Consider the following 24,990-nt stretch of genomic DNA (forward strand, 5'->3'; position numbering starts at 1 on the left):
ATATAAAATTGATTGTATACCTTTAAATGCTAGACAATGAAAATAAAATGAAAGAATTGTGCAAAGGAAACAGTTTGAAGATTTTTTTACTTTAACAATTTTTCTACTTTGTATGTAAACGGAAAATCAGTTATTTTACCCAAAACCTGGGCTACGTGAAAATAAATTAAATGGTTCACATATTAATATATTAACATGACTGTAAAAGAGTTAAATAAAATCTATATCTGAAGACGTTAGAACACGATTATAACTCTGTAATAGGTTAGATTTGTTTAATGTACAGTAACATTTGCGAGCAGAATACACCATAGCTGGTTTAAACTGCAAAAGATATACGTCTGGCTTCTTAAGCGGACTATAAATTGGCGTTTATGGAATTTTGCGATCTAATTATACCCCATTGTTAACGACCTATCAAGGTCCACAATACTACACGGTAGTGTGGAGTGTGAAACGGTAAAAAGAGAACGCCATCAGTAAAATCCTTTCACCTAGAGAGGAAGCTAGAGGATTCTGGGAACTGAGCCCAACATTACAACTTCTTGTGTGTTAAATAAAAGGTATAAAAACCTGGTATTACATCGGATTGTGAGGAGGGAAGGAAGACAGAAGAGGCATTTGCCCAAAGTGCTACCATCAACCAAGAAATGTGACTGGGCTCAGAAGGACCATAATAAACATTCCATGTGAAACCTTGAGACTGTGTTATACGTGGAAGGCAGACAAAAAAGAAGCAAACAAACCAACAAAAATAAAAAACATGAAGAAAACTGTGAGTTTAGAGCTGAAATAAGAACAGCGGCAGTGCTAGGAAGAAGACATTTTCATCTTAAATATCAGAAACGGAACTGGCCCCGGCTGTGCTTGGCTTGCGTTACATAATACACAGATAGCATTAATGTCCAGGAAATAAAGGAAATGCCCAAACCCCGATCCCAGAGTGAACCCCCACATTGAAGAGGGTCTAATGGAAGAAGAAAAACCTGAACTGTTCTTACAAGCAGACAGACAGAGGCCAAACATGACCCCAAAACGACAGAGGACAAAACAACAAAAAGGTTAAAGTGCAATGTTAGCGTATGTACCAAGTGTGATGGGTTTATGGTGTGTGTAAGCAAAGGCTTATAGTAATATTAGCTTACGTCCCCTAATGAGGAAAGGCAGAGGAACATTCTGTGTTACAATTATTAAACGCTACCCAATGCCACCAGAAGAGGTCGTTGCAGCGGTTTACAATACATTACAAGGAGTTAATAAGGAGGTACAATACCCCTAGATACAGCTCAGCCTAGCCTATTGTATCGGAAAACACAAATAATCCAGGATTTTCTCATGTTAGTGCTGGATTTGTGGCAATGACTAAGAAATGGCAAAAAAAAATGAATGGCCTCAAAAAGAACATGGTCCTTAGTCCAAAGTCAGGAAAGTCGAGCAGCTGCAAACAGCGGAGGGCGTGAAGATCCATCAGAGCTCAGTGCAGGTGACAGGAGTCAGGCCATGAATTAGTAATGTAGGCCCAAGGTCTTCTGTCAGAGCCTCCAACTCCTCCAGGTAGCGTTCATGGAGAGAGGCATCAGCTGGTGGACGTGGGAGGTAAAAAAAACGCACAGCAGAATCTGTGCCACCCTCTTCTACCACCACACGGTTGGCAGCAGTGAGGTACTCTGTGGAGATGGGTTCACGTGTCAGGCCCTGTGTTACACCATTTTGGCCACGGAGTGCTGCCACGCTGTTCCATGCCACCACACGGATGGCTGCAGATATGCGTAATTTGCACAAAAGCTCACGGAACTTGGCTTCAGCCGCAATCCAGCTATTCCCACCATTGCCTCCACTTCCCCTGGATTCCACACAAAGAAAGACACGTAGCCGACAGCGGCGCCACGAGGCAGCCATGTTGAGGATGCACGCCATCTGCAGCAGGAAGAGGCTGCAAACGTCTACATACGCTGAAGCCTGAGGTCGCAGGAGGTCCAATGGCCAAACATCTATGTATGTACCAGAACCAGCATTTTCAGGCCTGTCCAATGAAGGGAAGCCTCGTGCAAGCACTATGTTCTTGTGCATCTTTAGAGCATCACATATCATTGCAACATATTCCTTGGCTGAGAGAAGGTGTGGGGTCTCAGGACCTCGAACGGGTGGAAAATGAGCCTGCAGCGATGTAGCATCCACACCAAATGGGTCATCTTGGGGAGCCAGGCCGGGAGCAAAAGCAGGATCTTGCAGGAAGAAGTCATCAGGGGTGGCATCGTCATAGAAACCAAGAACCAGCATGTTGGGCTTCATGCCGCCTGCAGGATTAATAAAATAAAGTGTCATCAATGATGAGACAGGAAAATGTGGCACTCTAAATACAACCTCAGAACAAAGGAATAGCTGCATACATGCATATTGCCCAGCTTGGCTTTTCAAGACGGTGTGAGGGACATTCTGACCCCATCTTATTTCAGACCTCCATCGTATTTCTATGTAAACTTCTGAACTCTACCAAGAGAACAGTCTAGCTATCGACATTCCAGGAAGGGATGGATAGAAAAGTGAGGAGAGGGGAGATATGGTAGGTGTGTGATTATGGTTTTAGATAAAGAGTATGTTGTGTCCAAAACAATGACCACCTTCTCCTGATATATGGCTTTACCTGGTTACAGTGCAACAGTCCTGGATTCAAGATAATAAATTAAGACAGCAAAGCACATTTTATTAATTAGCAACCTCCAACTTAAGGGACTCTATAGGCACCAAAAAAACATTGTTTAGGTGACTATAGTGTTCCTTTAAGAGCCTAGTTAAGACACACATTAAACATTAATTTTGCCTGGAGATGGTCAACATGTAGACTGGTGAACACTATAAACTGTGTAAGAAGAATTCACCAGATTAACGGAGTGTATCTCCAATATTGAAAATATAGCCGTATGGTTCAATAAATCTCTCTATCAACAGAACTGAGTCGTTCCCAGGCTAAACAACCACACAGGGGTAGGCTAAACCCAAAGCCAGCATACATCTGCAACTCCAATAATGCTTTGCTAGTTTTCAAGGACAACTCCACACCCATAGAGCACTGCGGCTTGCTGTCACATAATAACTTCGATTAGAAACTAGAAATCATTTCTGAAATGCCCCCATCCAGGGAGGATTCTTCCCCTGACCTCTTATTGAGCCAAAGGCAGAGTTAGAAAGAATTGTAGCATTTGCCAACTGTTCTAAGATGTACCCTCAATGAATACAAACACAAAAATGCATGAAGGTGTTCATTTGGGTAAATTTACTAAACTGTGATATATAATGGTTTGCCCATTTGGGAAGTGGAGTGTTCCTTTAAAGGGGAAGTATGGAGGTGTAGTGATAGAGGAATAGCAGAGAGAGCTGCAGGGCAGGATGGAGGTGCAGTGACAGAGCTGTGTGTGGGGTCAGTATGGAGTTGTAGTGACAGAGCTGTGTGTGGGGTCAGTATGGAATTGTAGTGACAGAGCTGTGTGTGGGGTCAGTATGGAGTTGTAGTGACAGAGCTGTGTGTGGGGTCAGTACAGGAATAGCAGAGAGAGCTGCAGGGCAGGATGGAGGTGCAGTGACAGAGCTGTGTGTGGGGTCAGTACAGGAATAGCAGAGAGAGCTGCAGGGCAGGATGGAGGTGCAGTGACAGAGCTGTGTGTGGGGGGGTGGTCAGTACAGGAATAGCAGAGAGAGCTGCAGGGCAGGATGGATGTGCAGTGACAGAGCTGTGTGGGGTCAGTACAGGAATAGCAGAGAGAGCTGCAGGGCAGGATGGAGGTGTAGTGACAGAGCTGTGTGTGGGGTCAGTACAGGAATAGCAGAGAGAGCTGCAGGGCAGGATGGAGGTGCAGTGACAGAGCTGTGTGTGGGGTCAGTACAGGTATAGCAGAGAGAGCTGCAGGGCAGGATGGAGGTGCAGTGACAGAGCTGTGTGTGGGGTCAGTATGGAGTTGTAGTGACAGAGCTGTGTGTGGGGTCAGTATGGAATTGTAGTGACAGAGCTGTGTGTGGGGTCAGTATGGAGTTGTAGTGACAGAACTGTGTGTGGGGTCAGTACAGGAATAGCAGAGAGAGCTGCAGGGCAGGATGGAGGTGCAGTGACAGAGCTGTGTGTGGGGTCAGTACAGGAATAGCAGAGAGAGCTGCAGGGCAGGATGGAGGTGCAGTGACAGAGCTGTGTGTGGGGGGGTGGTCAGTACAGGAATAGCAGAGAGAGCTGCAGGGCAGGATGGATGTGCAGTGACAGAGCTGTGTGGGGTCAGTACAGGAATAGCAGAGAGAGCTGCAGGGCAGGATGGAGGTGTAGTGACAGAGCTGTGTGTGGGGTCAGTACAGGAATAGCAGAGAGAGCTGCAGGGCAGGATGGAGGTGCAGTGACAGAGCTGTGTGTGGGGTCAGTATGGAGTTGTAGTGACAGAGCTGTGTGTGGGGTCAGTATGGAGTTGTAGTGACAGAGCTGTGTGTGGGGTCAGTATGGAGTTGTAGTGACAGAGCTGTGTGTGGGGTCAGTACAGGAATAGCTGAGAGCTGCAGGGCAGGATGGAGGTGCAGTGACAGAGCTGTGTGTGGGGTCAGTACAGGAATAGCAGAGAGAGCTGCAGGGCCGGTTGGAGGTCCAGTGACAGAGCTGTGTGTGGGGTCAGTACAGGAATAGCTGAGAGCTGCAGGGCAGCATGGAGGGGTAGTGACAGAGCTGTGTGTGTGGTCAGTACAGGAATAGCAGAGAGAGCTGCAGGGCAGGATGGAGGTGCAGTGACAGAGCTGTGTGTGGGATAAGTACAGGAATAGCAGAGAGAGCTGCAGGGCAGGATGGAGGTGCAGTGACAGAGCTGTGTGTGGGGTCAGTACAGGAATAGCAGAGAGAGCTGCAGGGCAGGATGGAGGTGTAGTGACAGAGCTGTGTGTGGGGTCAGTACAGGAATAGCAGAGAGCTGCAGGGCAGGATGGATGTGCAGTGACAGAGCTGTGTGTGGGGTCAGTACAGGAATAGCAGAGAGCTGCAGGGCAGGATGGAGGTGTAGTGACAGAGCTGTGTGTGGGGTCAGTACAGGTATAGCAGAGAGAGCTACAGGGCAGGATGGAGGTGCAGTGACAGAGCTGTGTGTGGGGTCAGTACAGGAATAGCAGAGAGAGCTGCAGGGCAGGATGGAGGTGCAGTGACAGAGCTGTGTGTGGGGTCAGTACAGGAATAGCAGAGAGAGCTGCAGGGCAGGATGGAGGTGCAGTGACAGCTGTGTGAGGGGTCAGTACAGGAATAGCAGAGAGAGCTGCAGGGCAGGATGGAGGTGCAGTGACAGAGCTGTGTGTGGGGTCAGTACAGGAATAGCAGAGAGAGCTGCAGGGCAGGATGGAGGTGCAATGACAGAGCTGGATGTGGGGGGTCAGTACAGGAATAGCAGTGAGAGCTGCAGGGCAGGATGGAGGTGCAGTGACAGCTGTGTGTGGGGTCAGTATGGAGGTGCAGTGACAGAGCTGTGTTGGGGTCAGTATGGAGTTGTAGTGACAGAGCTGTGTGTGGGGTCAGTATGGAGTTGTAGTGACAGAGCTGTGTGTGGGGTCAGTATGGAGTTGTAGTGACAGAGCTGTGTGTGGGGTCAGTATGGAGTTGTAGTGACAGAGCTGTGTGTGGGGTCAGTATGGAGTTGTAGTGACAGAGCTGTGTGTGGGGTCAGTATGGAGTTGTAGTGACAGAGCTGTGTGTGGGGTCAGTATGGAGTTGTAGTGACAGAGCTGTGTGTGGGGTCAGTATGGAGTTGTAGTGACAGAGCTGTGTGTGGGGTCAGTACAGGAATAGCAGAGAGAGCTGCAGGGAAGGATGGAGGTGTAGTGACAGAGCTGTGTGTGGGGTCAGTACAGGAATAGCAGAGAGAGCTGCAGGGCAGGATGGAGGTGCAGTGACAGAGCTGTGTGTGGGGTCAGTACAGGAATAGCAGAGAGAGCTGCAGGGCCAGTTGGAGGTCCAGTGACAGAGCTGTGTGTGGGGTCAGTACAGGAATAGCTGAGAGCTGCAGGGCAGGATGGAGGTGTAGTGACAGAGCTGTGTGTGGGGTCAGTACAGGAATAGCAGAGAGAGATGCAGGGCAGGATGGAGGTGCAGTGACAGAGCTGTGTGTGGGGTCAGTATGGAGTTGTAGTGACAGAGCTGTGTGTGGGGTCAGTATGGAGTTGTAGTGACAGAGCTGTGTGTGGGGTCAGTACAGGAATAGCAGAGAGAGCTGCAGGGAAGGATGGAGGTGTAGTGACAGAGCTGTGTGTGGGGTCAGTACAGGAATAGCAGAGAGAGCTGCAGGGCAGGATGGAGGTGTAGTGACAGAGCTGTGTGTGGGGTCAGTACAGGAATAGCAGTGAGAGCTGCAGGGCCGGTTGGAGGTCCAGTGACAGAGCTGTGTGTGGGGTCAGTACAGGAATAGCTGAGAGCTGCAGGGCAGGATGGAGGTGTAGTGACAGAGCTGTGTGTGGGGTCAGTACAGGAATAGCAGAGAGAGCTGCAGGGCAGGATGGAGGTGCAGTGACAGAGCTGTGTGTGGGGTCAGTATGGAGTTGTAGTGACAGAGCTGTGTGTGGGGTCAGTATGGAATTGTAGTGACAGAGCTGTGTGTGGGGTCAGTATGGAGTTGTAGTGACAGAGCTGTGTGTGGGGTCAGTACAGGAATAGCAGAGAGAGCTGCAGGGCAGGATGGAGGTGCAGTGACAGAGCTGTGTGTGGGGGGGTGGTCAGTACAGGAATAGCAGAGAGAGCTGTAGGGCAGGATGGAGGTGCAGTGACAGAGCTGTGTGTGGGGTCAGTACAGGAATAGCAGAGAGAGCTGCAGGGCAGGATGGAGGTGCAGTGACAGAGCTGTGTGTGGGGGGGTGGTCAGTACAGGAATAGCAGAGAGAGCTGTAGGGCAGGATGGATGTGCAGTGACAGAGCTGTGTGGGGTCAGTACAGGAATAGCAGAGAGAGCTGCAGGGCAGGATGGAGGTGTAGTGACAGAGCTGTGTGTGGGGTCAGTACAGGAATAGCAGAGAGAGCTGCAGGGCAGGATGGAGGTGCAGTGACAGAGCTGTGTGTGGGGTCAGTATGGAGTTGTAGTGACAGAGCTGTGTGTGGGGTCAGTATGGAGTTGTAGTGACAGAGCTGTGTGTGGGGTCAGTATGGAGTTGTAGTGACAGAGCTGTGTGTGGGGTCAGTACAGGAATAGCAGAGAGAGCTGCAGGGAAGGATGGAGGTGTAGTGACAGAGCTGTGTGTGGGGTCAGTACAGGAATAGCAGAGAGAGCTGCAGGGCAGGATGGAGGTGCAGTGACAGAGCTGTGTGTGGGGTCAGTACAGGAATAGCTGAGAGCTGCAGGGCAGGATGGAGGTGCAGTGACAGAGCTGTGTGTGGGGTCAGTACAGGAATAGCAGAGAGAGCTGCAGGGCCGGTTGGAGGTCCAGTGACAGAGCTGTGTGTGGGGTCAGTACAGGAATAGCTGAGAGCTGCAGGGCAGCATGGAGGGGTAGTGACAGAGCTGTGTGTGTGGTCAGTACAGGAATAGCAGAGAGAGCTGCAGGGCAGGATGGAGGTGCAGTGACAGAGCTGTGTGTGGGATAAGTACAGGAATAGCAGAGAGAGCTGCAGGGCAGGATGGAGGTGCAGTGACAGAGCTGTGTGTGGGGTCAGTACAGGAATAGCAGAGAGCTGCAGGGCAGGATGGAGGTGCAGTGACAGAGCTGTGTGTGGTCAGTAAAGGAATAGCAGAGAGAGCTGCAGGGCAGGATGGAGGTGTAGTGACAGAGCTGTGTGTGGGGTCAGTACAGGAATAGCAGAGAGAGCTGCAGGGCAGGATGGAGGTGCAGTGACAGAGCTGTGTGTGGGGTCAGTACAGGAATAGCAGAGAGAGCTGCAGGGCAGGATGGAGGTGCAGTGACAGAGCTGTGTGTGGGGTCAGTACAGGAATAGCAGAGAGAGCTGCAGGGCGGGATGGAGGTGCAGTGACAGAGCTGTGTGTGGGGTCAGTACAGGAATAGCAGAGAGCTGCAGGGCAGGATGGAGGTGCAGTGACAGAGCTGTGTGTGGGGTCAGTACAGGAATAGCAGAGAGCTGCAGGGCAGGATGGAAGTGCAGTGACAGAGCTGTGTGTGGTCAGTAAAGGAATAGCACAGAGAGCTGCAGGGCAGGATGGAGGTGTAGTGACAGAGCTGTGTGTGGGGTCAGTACAGGAATAGCAGAGAGAGCTGCAGGGCAGGATGGAGGTGCAGTGACAGAGCTGTGTGTGGGGTCAGTACAGGAATAGCAGAGAGAGCTGCAGGGCAGGATGGAGGTGCAGTGACAGAGCTGTGTGTGGGGTCAGTACAGGAATAGCAGAGAGAGCTGCAGGGCAGGATGGAGGTGCAGTGACAGAGCTGTGTGTGGGGTCAGTACAGGAATAGCAGAGAGAGCTGCAGGGCAGGATGGAGGTGCAGTGACAGGGCTGTGTGTGGGGTCAGTACAGGAATAGCAGAGAGAGAGATGCAGGGCAGGATGGAGGTGTAGTGACAGAGCTGTGTGGGGGGTCAGTACAGGAATAGCAGAGAGAGCTGCAGGGCAGGATGGAGGTGCAGTGACAGAGCTGTGTGTGGGGTAAGTACAGGAATAGCAGAGAGAGCTGCAGGGCAGGATGGAGGTGCAGTGACAGAGCTGTGTGTGGGATAAGTACAGGAATAGCAGAGAGAGCTGCAGGGCAGGATGGAGGTGCAGTGACAGAGCTGTGTGTGGGGTCAGTACAGGAATAGCAGAGAGCTGCAGGGCAGGATGGAGGTGCAGTGACAGAGCTGTGTGTGGTCAGTAAAGGAATAGCAGAGAGAGCTGCAGGGCAGGATGGAGGTGTAGTGACAGAGCTGTGTGTGGGGTCAGTACAGGAATAGCAGAGAGAGCTGCAGGGCAGGATGGAGGTGCAGTGACAGAGCTGTGTGTGGGGTCAGTACAGGAATAGCAGAGAGAGCTGCAGGGCAGGATGGAGGTGCAGTGACAGAGCTGTGTGTGGGGTAAGTACAGGAATAGCAGAGAGAGCTGCAGGGCAGGATGGAGGTGCAGTGACAGAGCTGTGTGTGGGATAAGTACAGGAATAGCAGAGAGAGCTGCAGGGCAGGATGGAGGTGCAGTGACAGAGCTGTGTGTGGGGTCAGTACAGGAATAGCAGAGAGCTGCAGGGCAGGATGGAGGTGCAGTGACAGAGCTGTGTGTGGTCAGTAAAGGAATAGCAGAGAGAGCTGCAGGGCAGGATGGAGGTGTAGTGACAGAGCTGTGTGTGGGGTCAGTACAGGAATAGCAGAGAGAGCTGCAGGGCAGGATGGAGGTGCAGTGACAGAGCTGTGTGTGGGGTCAGTACAGGTATAGCAGAGAGAGCTGCAGGGCAGGATGGAGGTGCAGTGACAGAGCTGTGTGTGGGGTCAGTACAGGAATAGCAGAGAGAGAGATGCAGGGCAGGATGGAGGTGTAGTGACAGGGCTGTGTGTGGGGTCAGTACAGGAATAGCAGAGAGAGCTGCAGGGCAGGATGGAGGTGCAGTGACAGAGCTGTGTGTGGGGTCAGTACAGGTATAGCAGAGAGAGCTGCAGGGCAGGATGGAGGTGCAGTGACAGGGCTGTGTGTGGGGTCAGTACAGGAATAGCAGAGAGAGAGATGCAGGGCAGGATGGAGGTGTAGTGACAGAGCTGTGTGGGGGGTCAGTACAGGAATAGCAGAGAGCTGTGTGTGATGCAGTGCAGTTGCAGAGAGGAGATACGTGGTGAGCAGCGTAGTTGCAGGGATACAGGGGAGCTGCAGGGGGTGGGTAATGCTGAGTTCAAGAGTAAGATGAACATACCCAGTCCAGTGATACGCAGGAGTTGTTGGGTTCCGTGTCGGACCGATGGACAGAGAGTAAGATCCACAAAAGCTTTCACATTCAGCTTATCGACCAGACTGAGCCAGAAACTGTAATGAATCTGCACGGGATCTGAAGGGAGCGCATCTGGGAGACATAACGAGGACAGATCAGTATCATAAGGGGAGTATAATAACAGAATAAACTTTATAAACCAAAAAGTTACATCCTGAGTGTAAGAGAGATATTGTGGAGATAGGGAGATACTGACGCCATCAGAACCCACTCTGAATACGAGGGCAGTGACACCGGCCCAATCCAACCTGTAACCCCTTCACTACAGGGTCCATCTGGGTGGATGTGATTCTACAGTGTTTTATAAGGTCCTTGCGGACAGTGTAACATAATATAATTCAGAGAGCTTTAAACTGAAACAGGGATTCTAACAGATCAGACAGCCTGCGGAGGTCATTCCGGGTCTGGGCAGATTCTCCATGAATACCAAACACTGCCGGACCTGCATTTGTTACGACGGTGGGGACTACATAGGACTGAGAAGAGGACACATATTGATTAATAAATGGTGACATGGTGGGAGAATTTCCAATCTCACCCAGGTCTCCAGTCTCCACGTGGCCCATGATAAACAACCCGCCTTTTTTTAGATCGTTAATAAATTTGATGAGTTGGCATGATGTCCGTGGATTAGATACCATCAGCAGAATCTGGGGCCGCCAGAATTTCACGTGCTCCTTCCTCACATCCAGGAGGAGCAGATACTTCCTGACCTGGGAGGGAACGCAGAGGGTTACCATGAGGCGGAATGTAAATACGGACCAAGGGCCACCCCCAATCTCTCCATCCCCCACACCATGACTTACCTGGTGGAAGATCAAGGCTTGGCTGATATATCCCCAACCGCTGCTACTGCTCCGGAAATGGATGGAGCCCAGCAGGAGCAGGAGGAGGACTATACTTCCTGAGGCATAGGCAGGGTTAATGAGAAACATCATCACCAGACAACTCAGTATCCCCAGCAAACAGGAATGCCAGGAGAAAAGTCGAAATGTGGGTCTAGAGAGAGGAGAAAGACATCGGTCTCAAAGCCAAGAACTGCAGTAGCAACTGTGCTGTGTATACATGGCGTGACAGAGGGGGAGGCTGGCACTGCCACTGTCTGTGCTGTACCTGTGCGGTGTATACATGGCATGGTGTAGTAGTGTGTGAGGGGAGGCTGGCACTGCCGCTGTCTGTGCTGTACCTGTGCTGTGTATACATGGCATGGTGTAGTAGTGTGTGAGGGGAGGCTGGCACTGTCACTGTCTGTGCTGTACCTGTGCTGTGTATACATGGCATGGTGTAGTAGTGTGTGAGGGGAGGCTGACACTGCCGCTGTCTGTGCTGTACCTGTGCTGTGTATACATGGCATGGTGTAGTAGTGTGTGAGGGGATGCTGGCACTGCCGCTGTCTGTGCTGTACCTGTGCTGTGTATACATGGCATGGTGTAGTAGTGTGTGAGGGGAGGCTGGCACTGCCGCTGTCTGTGCTGTACCTGTGCTGTGTATACATGGCATGGTGTAGTAGTGTGTGAGGGGAGGCTGGCACTGCCGCTGTCTGTGCTGTACCTGTGCTGTGTATACATGGCGTGGTGTAGTAGTGTGTGAGGGGAGGCTGGCACTGCCGCTGTCTGTGCTGTACCTGTGCTGTATATACATGGCATGGTGTAGTAGTGTGTGAGGGGAGGCTGGCACTGCCGCTGTCTGTGCTGTACCTGTGCTGTGTATACATGGCATGGTGTAGTAGTGTGTGAGGGGAGGCTGGCACTGTCGCTGTCTGTGCTGTGTATACATGGCATGGTGTAGTAGTGTGTGAGGGTAGGCTGGCACTGATGCTGTCTGTGCTGTACCTGTGCTGTGTATACATGGCATGGTGTAGTAGTGTGTGAGGGGAGGCTGGCACTGTCGCTGTCTGTGCTGTACCTGTGCTGTGTATACATGGCATGGTGTAGTAGTGTGTGAGGGTAGGCTGGCACTGATGCTGTCTGTGCTGTACCTGTGCTGTGTATACATGGCATGGTGTAGTAGTGTGTGAGGGGAGGCTGGCACTGCCGCTGTCTGTGCTGTACCTGTGCTGTGTATACATGGCATGGTGTAGTAGTGTGTGAGGGGAGGCTGGCACTGCTGCTGTCTGTGCTGTGTATACATGGCATGGTGTAGAAGTGTGTGAGGGGAGGCTGGCACTGCTGCTGTCTGTGCTGTACCTGTGCTGTGTATACATGGCATGGTGTAGTAGTGTGTGAGGGGAGGCTGGCACTGCCGCTGTCTGAGCTGTACCTGTGCTGTATATACATGGCATGGTGTAGTAGTGTGTGAGGGGAGGCTGGCACTGCCGCTGTCTGTGCTGTACCTGTGCTGTGTATACATGGCATGGTGTAGTAGTGTGTGAGGGGAGGCTGGCACTGCTGCTGTCTGTGCTGTGTATACATGGCATGGTGTAGAAGTGTGTGAGGGGAGGCTGGCACTGCTGCTGTCTGTGCTGTACCTGTGCTGTGTATACATGGCATGGTGTAGTAGTGTGTGAGGGGAGGCTGGCACTGCCGCTGTCTGTGCTGTACCTGTGCTGTGTATACATGGCATGGTGTAGTAGTGTGTGAGGGGAGGCTGGCACTGCCGCTGTCTGCGCTGTACCTGTGCTGTGTATACATGGCATGGTGTAGTAGTGTGTGAGGGGAGGATGGCACTGCCGCTGTCTGTGCTGTACCTGTGCTGTGTATACATGGCATGGTGTAGTAGTGTGTGAGGGGAGGCTGGCACTGCCGCTGTCTGTGCTGTACCTGTGCTGTATATACATGGCATGGTGTAGTAGTGTGTGAGGGGAGGCTGGCACTGCCGCTGTCTGTGCTGTACCTGTGCTGTGTATACATGGCATGGTGTAGTAGTGTGTGAGGGGAGGCTGGCACTGTCGCTGTCTGTGCTGTACCTGTGCTGTGTATACATGGCATGGTGTAGTAGTGTGTGAGGGGAGGCTGGCACTGCCGCTGTCTGTGCTGTACCTGTGCTGTGTATACATGGCATGGTGTAGTAGTGTGTGAGGGGAGGCTGGCACTGCCGCTGTCTGTGCTGTACCTGTGCTGTGTATACATGGCATGATGTAGTAGTGAGTGTGAGGGGAGGCTGGCACTGCCGCTGTCTGTGCTGTACCTGTGCTGTATATACATGGCATGGTGTAGTAGTGTGTGAGGGGAGGCTGGCACTGCCGCTGTCTGTGCTGTACCTGTGCTGTGTATACATGGCATGGTGTAGTAGTGTGTGAGGGGAGGCTGGCACTGTCGCTGTCTGTGCTGTACCTGTGCTGTGTATACATGGCATGGTGTAGTAGTGTGTGAGGGGAGGCTGGCACTGCCGCTGTCTGTGCTGTACCTGTGCTGTGTATACATGGCATGGTGTAGTAGTGTGTGAGGGGAGGCTGGCACTGCCGCTGTCTGTGCTGTACCTGTGCTGTGTATACATGGCATGGTGTAGTAGTGTGTGAGGGGAGGCTGGCACTGCCGCTGTCTGTGCTGTACCTGTGCTGTGTATACATGGCATGGTGTAGTAGTGTGTGAGGGGAGGCTGGCACTGCCGCTGTCTGCGCTGTACCTGTGCTGTGTATACATGGCATGGTGTAGTAGTGTGTGAGGGGAGGTTGGCACTGCCGCTGTCTGCGCTGTACCTGTGCTGTGTATACATGGCATGGTGTAGTAGTGTGTGAGGGGAGGCTGGCACTGCCGCTGTCTGTGCTGTACCTGTGCTGTGTATACATGGCATGGTGTAGTAGTGTGTGAGGGGAGGCTGGCACTGCCGCTGTCTGTGCTGTACCTGTGCTGTGTATACATGGCATGGTGTAGTAGTGTGTGAGGGGAGGCTGGCACTGCCGCTGTCTGTGCTGTACCTGTGCTGTGTATACATGGCATGGTGTAGTAGTGTGTGAGGGGAGGCTGGCACTGCCGCTGTCTGCGCTGTACCTGTGCTGTGTATACATGGCATGGTGTAGTAGTGTGTGAGGGGAGGTTGGCACTGCCGCTGTCTGCGCTGTACCTGTGCTGTGTATACATGGCATGGTGTAGTAGTGTGTGAGGGGAGGCTGGCACTGCCGCTGTCTGCGCTGTACCTGTGCTGTGTATACATGGCATGGTGTAGTAGTGTGTGAGGGGAGGCTGGCACTGCCGCTGTCTGTGCTGTACCTGTGCTGTGTATACATGGCATGGTGTAGTGTAGTAGTGTGTGAGGGGAGGCTGGCACTGCCGCTGTCTGCGCTGTACCTGTGCTGTGTATACATGGCATGGTGTAGTAGTGTGTGAGGGGGAAGTTGGCACTGCCGCTGTCTGCGCTGTACCTGTGCTGTGTATACATGGCATGGTGTAGTAGTGTGTGAGGGGAGGCTGGCACTGCCGCTGTCTGTGCTGTACCTGTGCTGTGTATACATGGCATGATGTAGTAGTGAGTGTGAGGGGAGGCTGGCACTGCCGCTGTCTGTGCTGTACCTGTGCTGTATATACATGGCATGGTGTAGTAGTGTGTGAGGGGAGGCTGGCACTGCCGCTGTCTGTGCTGTACCTGTGCTGTGTATACATGGCATGGTGTAGTAGTGTGTGAGGGGAGGCTGGCACTGTCGCTGTCTGTGCTGTACCTGTGCTGTGTATACATGGCATGGTGTAGTAGTGTGTGAGGGGAGGCTGGCACTGCCGCTGTCTGTGCTGTACCTGTGCTGTGTATACATGGCATGGTGTAGTAGTGTGTGAGGGGAGGCTGGCACTGCCGCTGTCTGTGCTGTACCTGTGCTGTGTATACATGGCATGGTGTAGTAGTGTGTGAGGGGAGGCTGGCACTGCCGCTGTCTGTGCTGTACCTGTGCTGTGTATACATGGCATGGTGTAGTAGTGTGTGAGGGGAGGCTGGCACTGCCGCTGTCTGCGCTGTACCTGTGCTGTGTATACATGGCATGGTGTAGTAGTGTGTGAGGGGAGGTTGGCACTGCCGCTGTCTGCGCTGTACCTGTGCTGTGTATACATGGCATGGTGTAGTAGTGTGTGAGGGGAGGCTGGCACTGCCGCTGTCTGTGCTGTACCTGTGCTGTGTATACATGGCATGGTGTAGTAGTGTGTGAGGGGAGGCTGGCACTGCCGCTGTCTGTGCTGTACCTGTGCTGTGTATACATGGCATGGTGTAGTAGTGTGTGAGGGGAGGCTGGCACTGCCGCTGTCTGTGCTGTACCTGTGCTGTGTATACATGGCATGGTGTAGTAGTGTGTGAGGGGAGGCTGGCACTGCCGCTGTCTGCGCTGTACCTGTGCTGTGTATACATGGCATGGTGTAGTAGTGTGTGAGGGGAGGTTGGCACTGCCGCTGTCTGCGCTGTACCTGTGCTGTGTATACATGGCATGGTGTAGTAGTGTGTGAGGGGAGGCTGGCACTGCCGCTGTCTGCGCTGTACCTGTGCTGTGTATACATGGCATGGTGTAGTAGTGTGTGAGGGGAGGCTGGCACTGCCGCTGTCTGTGCTGTACCTGTGCTGTGTATACATGGCATGGTGTAGTGTAGTAGTGTGTGAGGGGAGGCTGGCACTGCCGCTGTCTGCGCTGTACCTGTGCTGTGTATACATGGCATGGTGTAGTAGTGTGTGAGGGGGAAGTTGGCACTGCCGCTGTCTGCGCTGTATATACACATGGCATGGTGTAGCTGTGAATACACTCACCGGAAGTTCGGTGCCGATGCCCATTCTAGTGCCAGACATGCCAGATCTATAGCAGCGTATGCCATGAGGTAGAATACGGTGACGATACCAGCTATTGTGTTAAGTTTCCCTGCTAAGAGAACAAGCTGAGAAACAATTACGGGTCAGGAATGAATAACTGATACAGACAGACAATAAATTGACTTTTATAATCTCAGACTGACCCCACGCTGCCTCTCCACCTTCTCAATGCCAACCTGTCCTATTACCCGAGTACCCACCACATGCCCCTGATCATCTTCCAACTCCATGCCCACCTGTCACCCACTGAGTACCCACCCAGTGCCCCTGCCCTTCCTCCCTCCATGCCGGTCATATTTTACAGCTCACTGAGAAATATAAAAGCTGTGATTGCTTGCGGTTCCAGTCAGACGATTTTCAGTGAGAGACTTCTAATTGCCGTCAGGGAACACTTCAAATGGACCAGGCAGCTGGGCTCTCTCTTGTTTTTTTGTTTTTTTTTTATTAATACACTCTCAAATAAAGCATGCAGAAAAAAATCTGCATGTTTTTATTGGTGGTAGATCTACTAAATTGTTAAAACAAATGTCAAACTTTCAGTGGCGTGTTCCTTTAATGGATGGGTGACGTAGATTGATTGAACATCGTAGTCTCCTTGCTCTGAGCTGACGGTTAGCCGATATGGACACTAGTACGGACTAACCTGTACCAAAAACCAGGTGTACACCACGGCTCCCCAGGGGTTTCCTCCTTTGGACACAAGTTTAGCTGGAGACAGCAATATTCCTGATGGATAAAAGTCGACACAGAAGCAGGTGTGAATGGTTAGCAGACTAGCAATACAGCGAGGGAAGGCTAGAATAGCAGGATACATGGAGGGATAGGTCCAACGGAGGAGACCGGAACCAAGAAACAACAATTAGAGGGAAAGTGACTGAGGTGGATGGTGGGACATGCGAAGATGAGACAACCAATAGGGGACGTTTTCAGAAGGAATTATGGAAATCTCTCTGAATAGTGAATGCATGATGATCACTAAAGGGAGATAAATAATGGAGGGGAAGGAGGATGGATGGACAGAGGGAAGTGCAGGAAAAGAGGTGGGGTGCGCAGGACATGTTATGGAGTGCTCGGTGGAATAACTATTGTAAGAGAGGCAGACAGCAGCCTAGATGTGTAAGGAGTGTGAATGACAGATAGCTCTGTCTATCCTCACCAAACAAGTCGTCCTTGGCCAGAGCGTGGAGAATGCGAGACGCCCCGATGAGGGTGCTCATGGAAGCAGACAGGGAAGTGGCGTACACCCCGATCAGTACGAAAGGAGACCAGATGTTAATAGACCGAAAAAATCCGTAATCCTCTTTCAGCAGTGTCCTGGGAATGAATGGGACAAGTTCAGGATGGGACGACTACACGTATAATAATATCTACAGCGACAGGGGGGGCTGCGGTATGAGTCATCACTTAATTATATTACCTGGGGCCATCCCATCACTCCGTTATTATATTACCTGGGGCCATCCCATCACTCCGTTATTATATTACCTGGGGCCATCCCATCACTCCGTTATTATATTACCTGGGGCCATCCCATCACTCCGTTATTATATTACCTGGGGCCATCCCATCACTCCGTTATTATATTACCTGGGGCCATCCCATCACTTCGTTATTATATTACCTGGGGCCATCCCATCACTCCGTTATTATATTACCTGGGGCCATCCCATCACTCCGTTATTATATTACCTGGGGCCATCCCATCACTTCGTTATTATATTACCTGGGGTCCAACACTCCGTTATTATATTACCTGGGGGCCAACACTCTGTTATTATATTACCTGGGGGCCAACACTCCGTTATTATATTACCTGGGGGCCAACACTCCGTTATTATATTACCTGGGGGCCAACACTCCGTTATTATATTACCTGGGGGCCAACACTCCGTTATTATATTACCTGGGGGCCAACACTCCGTTATTATATTACCTGGGGGCCAACACTCCGTTATTATATTACCTGGGGGCCAACACTCCGTTATTATATTACCTGGGGGCCAACACTCCGTTATTATATTACCTGGGGGCCAACACTCCGTTATTATATTACCTGGGGGCCAACACTCCGTTATTATATTACCTGGGGGCCAACACTCCGTTATTATATTACCTGGGGGCCAACACTCCGTTATTATATTACCTGGGGGCCAACACTCCGTTATTATATTACCTGGGGGCCAACACTCCGTTATTATATTACCTGGGGGCCAACACTCAGTTATTATATTACCTGGGGGCCAACACTCAGTTATTATATTACCTGGGGGCCAACACTCAGTTATTATATTACCTGGGGGCCAACACTCCGTTATTATATTACCTGGGGGCCAACACTCAGTTATTATATTACCTGGGGGCCAACACTCAGTTATTATATTACCTGGGGGCCAACACTCAGTTATTATATTACCTGGGGGCCAACACTCAGTTATTATATTACCTGGGGGCCAACACTCCGTTATTATATTACCTGGAGGCCAACACTCCGTTATTATATTACCTGGGGGCCAACACTCCGTTATTATATTACCTGGGGGCCAACACTCCGTTATTATATTACCTGGGGGCCAACACTCCGTTATTATATTACCTGGGGGCCAACACTCCGTTATTATATTACCTGGGGGCCAACACTCCGTTATTATATTACCTGGGGGCCAACACTCCGTTATTATATTACCTGGGGGCCAACGCTCCATTATTATATTACCTGGGGGCCAACGCTCCGTTATTATATTACCTGGGGGCCAACGCTCCGTTATTATATTACCTGGGGGCCAACGCTCCGTTATTATATTACCTGGGGGCCAACGCTCCGTTATTATATTACCTGGGGGCCAACGCTCCGTTATTATATTACCTGGGGGCCAACGCTCCGTTATTATATTACCTGGGGGCCAACGCTCCGTTATTATATTACCTGGGGGCCAACGCTCCGTTATTATATTACCTGGGGGCCAACGCTCCGTTATTATATTACCTGGGGGCCAACGCTCCGTTATTATATTACCTGGGGGCCAACGCTCCGTTATTATATTACCTGGGGGCCAACGCTCCGTTATTATATTACCTGGGGGCCAACGCTCCGTTGTTATATTACCTGGGGGCCAACGCTCCGTTATTATATTACCTGGGGGCCAACGCTCCGTTATTATATTACCTGGGGGCCAACGCTCCGTTATTATATTACCTGGGGGCCAACGCTCCGTTATTATATTACCTGGGGGCCAACGCTCCGTTATTATATTACCTGGGGGCCAACGCTCCGTTATTATATTACCTGGGGGCCAACGCTCCGTTATTATATTACCTGGGGGCCAACGCTCCGTTATTATATTACCTGGGGGCCAACGCTCCGTTATTATATTACCTGGGGGCCAACGCTCCGTTATTATATCACCTGGGGGCCAACGCTCCGTTATTATATCATCTGGGGGCCAACGCTCCGTTATTATATCACCTGGGGGCCAACGCTCCGTTATTATATTACCTGGGGGCCAACGCTCCGTTATTATATTACCTGGCGGCCAACGCTCCGTTATTATATTACCTGGGGGCCAACGCTCCGTTATTATATTACCTGGGGGCCAACGCTCAGTTATTATATTACCTGGGGGCCAACGCTCAGTTATTATATTACCTGGGCGCCAACGCTCAGTTATTATATTACCTGGGGGCCAACGCTCAGTTATTATATTACCTGGGGGCCAACACTCAGTTATTATATTACCTGGGGGCCAACACTCCGTTATTATATTACCTGGGGGCCAACACTCCGTTATTATATTACCTGGGGGCCAACGCTCAGTTATTATATTACCTTGGGGCCAACGCTCAGTTATTATATTACCTGGGGGCCAACACTCTGATACTATAGGATAACTATCCCATCGTTCCATCTAAAGCAAAGCCCTTTCTTTAGAAGCTAAACTCAGTAAATCCACAGAACGTTTTGGGAGCATCATGATCAGCGAAATCATTTCTGGTCTGAAACAAATTTCTCTTATAGGTAGCTATTGTATTCCTACTTATTGTAAACCTCCAATAAAGTAACGTGATGGGAAAATCCCCATTTTCCCAGTCATAATTCCAGTATATTTGTTTCCATACTAGGTGCAGGTAATAAACTGGAGTGCAGCCTTACCGGTTACAAGTCAGTGAAGTCATGAGGAAGAGAATTAAATAGACAAAAAATGTAATGATCACAGCGATTATGGTGCCAATGGGAATAGCTCGGCTGGGCTGCTTAAGTTCCCCTGTAAGAACATGAAAAAAATGAAAATAAGAATAAAAAAATATAAAAATGATAAAAAAGTCGTTACTGTGCATTCAGAAGCTGTTGTGGCTATAAGTCGGTTAATTTCAGATCTGTGAAAACTAGCAATGCAGCCCAGAGGGAGAGAAAATCTGGATTTATACAAGCATTCACCCGAGGGCTCCTTAGAAGCCGGAAATAAAGCAGTTCTTCCATTTAAGAATGATGTTTGTAATGTGTTCGCTAACAATACTTAGTGTTGCATGGAATGAGGGAGGGGAGGAGATTTTGTTGCATATTTGCTATTTAGATATCGATTTTGGAAGTAAGCATACCAGCAGATTCTCTACAAATAGCAATAAACAGAGAATTTGACAGTTTTATTAATATTTTATGGCTATGCCGGCTGCATGTTCTTAAACTGGAATTTGCAATACTACTCTAGGTTTTCGGAACCTACGTAAGCATTGCAAAGAGTTTTACTTTACTGTAATACGTACCTGGGTTGGGCGAAGGAATGTTTCAGGTTAAATTTATATCTTTAATAATATTTTGTGCATGGAAGGGACAATCATATTGTTTTATAATTACATTTATTTAAAGAAGGGTCAAGGGGAATTAAATCTAATAACCAAACAAAAAAAGTGCTGTACTTCACATTTTTTATCTGACTTTGTGTCTACAGCAGTTTTACAAATTTATTTACACAAAATTGGGATTAAGCACCTGGCACACTTCATTTATGTCTTTATTTCTGGTAATTTATACTGGAATAGTCTGCATCCCCAGTTAAGATAGAGGGGAGGGGGAGGGAGGGATACACCAATTCGAATGGATTCTAAGCTCAGGCAAGAACCTACTTCTGCCACCAATTCGCTTTATTTGCAAATATTTCTTACCAGACATGTTACATCCTGCCATGATGCCGGTGCAACCATTAAACATAACCGCAAACACTGTAGCAAAATTCATGAGATTACCGGTGGTGTAGTCCAAGGAATAATCGGCTGATGAGAGAAAGCGAGAGAGTATCATGTGATTTCAAATAACGCAGTATGAGGTCAGAAGTAGAAACAGTCTATACATACCATGTAGATTGTTATGTAGTGTGGTGCTGTTGATTCCAGTATATTCTCCGATTATAGTTGTGTTATCTCCATGTCGAATGGTCACATGGAGCGGCCCTACAGCCACAAAACTAAGTAAGATTGATAAAAGGACTAACAAGACCACAATAAAGATGAAGAATGACGCTTGCGAATAAATGGAGGCTCCAACCAGGCAAACCGACAAACAAAGGAGGAGGACCACGCTAGCATAGAGAAAGTTATAGCCGTACCCTTGGGGGAGAGCGCGCAAAGGGTCTGAAATGCCCGACGTGTCTGAGAAAAGAGGGAAAAAACGGATTATTATGTGAGTGTGAATGACAATTAAGGTAGATTAACAAATAAAAAAGGAGACAAGTGAGCAGAGTATGTAAAAGAAAAAAAGATAAAACCCATACAGACCTTTCCCAAAGATGTCAAGCACGGCCTCCACCAGTCCCAGAACATAGACTCCACATGCACATACATTGGCCAGATAGAACATGAGACCAATGCTACCTCCAAACTCAGGACCTAGTGTTCGTGAGATCATAACTGGGAGACAATCAAGGAGGACAACAGAGTAGAGATGGACAAGGGATGGGAAAGAAAGGGTGGAAGAAGCCAGTACAAAAACAAAGTTCTTTCGATATTTTGTGATTATCTAGAATGGGGGATGGCAAAATTCAGCACCCCAACCCAAATATTGTGGACTATATCTCCCATAGCAAAATGGAAAATCATCAGGGGAGATGTTGTCTACAACATGTGGAGTGCCTACATTTTTCTATCCCTGAAAAATATCCTGATCCTACTGATTAGCAGAGCATACAAAAGCCCAAAATATATAGAAAAAGGATAAAAACTATGGCCATTGGGAAGAGGGCCCTCACCTATCTCAAGGCGACCTGTGCCGTTTTGAATAACATTTTCATTGAAGTCTGATTAGGATACAGTACGCTCCGCCACCCTGGACAGCTCCATTAGTAGAGATGGCACAGACACTGAGCACAGTCAGCCAGATGATTGCGTAGGCCACAAATAGCATGAGAAGAGACTGCAGGAGACCCGCATGTCCCACAACGAAACCTGGAAGAAGAAAGAAGACAGTGGTCAGGCTGACATTGCAGACATAGACATGAGCTCTAAAACAGGGGTAGACAACCTTCACCACTCCACAATGCTCTTATAGCCATAATGGTGGCAAAGCATTAGGGAAGATGTAGTCCACAACATCTGGAGTGCCCATGGTTGCCACCACTGCTCTAAGAGGACACAAAATAGAAAAAAAAAAAAAAAAAAAAAAAAAGCAAGTTTCCATACTGTAATAAACTGAATATAATCAGTCGGTCGGTTTTATCAGGGTAATACAAACATTTTATCTTTGATAGCCATCGGTCAGTGGGTCTTATCGATCATTTTAATCAATTCATTTCCTGCCCAGTTCAAGTATCATATAATATATCCTAGCTTGGTAACTTGTTTTAATAAAGACTTATTCACCTCTTGTATCTGCTAATGTTTGTCGTTATTTCGCCCCTCTGTGTCTTTTTATTCACATACGGAGCCCTGCCTTCCTGAAAGCAGTTTGTACCCCAGTATACTCTGCATGTATTCTATGGTGTCCCCGGTCACGTACAGCCCGTATATCTGGAGAACCAGGGCCGCCATCAGGGCATGACAACCATAACGGTTGTCATGGGCCCGGCCGTCCTGGGGGGCCCGGACTGCTCAGGGAGTCCCGGGCCCCACATTCTATTCGTGCACATATAGATAGCAATTATCGCTATCCATATGTTCACCTCGGGCCCCGGCTACCTGTAGAATGCAGACGGGGACCAGCCAGCACCATCTTAACTCTCCAGCTGCTCCTGCCCCTAACTCTTGCGAGCTCCGCGGCCGGCAGAGCGTTGTCACGGGTTACCATGGCAACGCTCCGCGCGGCAAACAGCAAAGCTCGCAAGACTTACAGGCAGGAGCTGCTGGAGAGTTAAGATGTGCTGGCTGGTCCCCGTCTGAGTTCGACAGCGGCTGGCACCCTCCACCAGACCACCGGACCACCAGGGATTCAATCTCCCCCCTCCCTGGCCAGGTAAGAAGCAGGGAGGGGGGAATAAAATGTCAATGCAGCCAAAAAAGCTCCCCTCTCACCCCCCACCCCCCTATTGTACATACAGCCCCCACATTTACACACACTAAAACCACAACACACACACACACACACTGCATACACACACTAAAACCACAGCGCACACACACAGCACACACACACTGCATACACACACTAAAACCACAGCACACACACACTGCACACACACACTGCATACACGCACTAAAACCACAACACACACACACACTGCATACACGCACTAAAACCACAACACACACACACACTGCATACACGCACTAAAACCACAACACACACACACACTGCATACACGCACTAAAACCACAACACACACACACACTGCATACACACACTAAAACCACAGCACACACACACTGCACACACACACTAAAACCACTGCACACACACACACTGCATACACACACTAAAACCACAGCACACACACACTGCACACACACACTGCATACACACACTAAAACCACAGCACACACACACACACTAAAACCACAGCACACACACACTGCACACACACACTGCATACACACACTAAAACCACAGCACACACAAACTGCATACACACACTAAAACCCCAGCACACACACACTCTAAAACCACAGCACACACACACTGCATACACACACTAAAACCACAACACACACACTGCATACACACACTAAAACCACAACACACACACTGCATACACACACTAAAACCACAACACACACACACTAAAACCACAGCACACACACACTGCACACACACACTGCATACACACACACTAAAACCACTGCACACACACTAAAACCACAGCACACACACACTAAAACCACAGCACACACACACACACACAAACCACAGCGCACACACTAAAACCACAGCACACACACTAAAACCACAACACACACACACTGCATACACACACTAAAACCACAGCATACACACACTAAAATCACAGCATACACACACTAAAACCACAGCATACACACACTAAAACCACAGCATACACACACTGCATACACACACTAAAACCACAACACACACACACACTAAAACCACAGCATACACACACTGCATACACACACTAAAACCACAACACACACACTGCATACACACACACCACAACACAAACACGCACTGCGTTCACCATACACACACTAAAACCACAACACAAACACACACTGCGTTCACCATGCACACACTAAAACCACAACACAAACACGCACTGCATTCACCATAAACACACTAAAACCACAACACAAACACACACTGCATTCACCATAAACACACTAAAACCACAACACAAACACACACTGCTTTCACCATACACACACTAAAACCACAACACAAACACACACTGTATTCACCATACACACACTAAAACCACAACACAAACACGCACTGCATTCACCATAAACACACTAAAACCACAACACAAACACACACTGCTTTCACCATACACACACTAAAACTACAACACAAACACTGTATTCACCATACACACACTAAAACCACAACACAAACACGCACTGCATTCACCATAAACACACTAAAACCACAACACAAACACACACTGCTTTCACCATACACACACTAAAACTACAACACAAACACTGTATTCACCATACACACACTAAAACCACAACACAAACATGCACTGTATTCACCATACACACACTAAAACCACAACACAAACACGCACTGCATTCACCATACACACACTAAAACCACAACACAAACACGCACTGCATTCACCATAAACACACTAAAACCACAACACAAACACACACTGCTTTCACCATACACACACTAAAACCACAACACAAACACACACTGCTTTCACCATACACACACTAAAACCACAACACAAACACGCACTGCATTCACCATACACACACTAAAACCACAACACAAACA

The 24,990-nt window shown here is 49.4% G+C and overlaps 1 protein-coding gene across 1 annotated transcript in view; it reads right to left on the bottom strand.

Moving 5' to 3' along the window:
- Positions 1–806: 806 nt before the first annotated feature.
- Positions 807–24,990, bottom strand: part of SLC12A9 (solute carrier family 12 member 9) — a 30,259-nt gene continuing 6,075 nt past the window's right edge. Inside the window, exons 3-14 of the mRNA XM_063449779.1 lie at positions 21,903–22,037; positions 21,372–21,503; positions 20,952–21,245; positions 20,763–20,870; positions 19,753–19,864; positions 16,762–16,919; positions 16,249–16,331; positions 15,546–15,670; positions 10,694–10,886; positions 10,426–10,600; positions 9,813–9,959; positions 807–2,297 (exon numbers count right to left, since the gene is read on the bottom strand). Of these exons, the coding sequence (XP_063305849.1) occupies positions 1,468–2,297; positions 9,813–9,959; positions 10,426–10,600; positions 10,694–10,886; positions 15,546–15,670; positions 16,249–16,331; positions 16,762–16,919; positions 19,753–19,864; positions 20,763–20,870; positions 20,952–21,245; positions 21,372–21,503; positions 21,903–22,037 (2,492 nt within the window). The 3' untranslated portion in view covers positions 807–1,467. The remainder of the gene's footprint in view (positions 2,298–9,812; positions 9,960–10,425; positions 10,601–10,693; positions 10,887–15,545; positions 15,671–16,248; positions 16,332–16,761; positions 16,920–19,752; positions 19,865–20,762; positions 20,871–20,951; positions 21,246–21,371; positions 21,504–21,902; positions 22,038–24,990) is intronic.

The sequence above is a fragment of the Pelobates fuscus genome, chromosome 3 (genome assembly GCF_036172605.1).
Source record: "Pelobates fuscus isolate aPelFus1 chromosome 3, aPelFus1.pri, whole genome shotgun sequence".
NCBI classification, from domain to species: domain Eukaryota; kingdom Metazoa; phylum Chordata; class Amphibia; order Anura; family Pelobatidae; genus Pelobates; species Pelobates fuscus.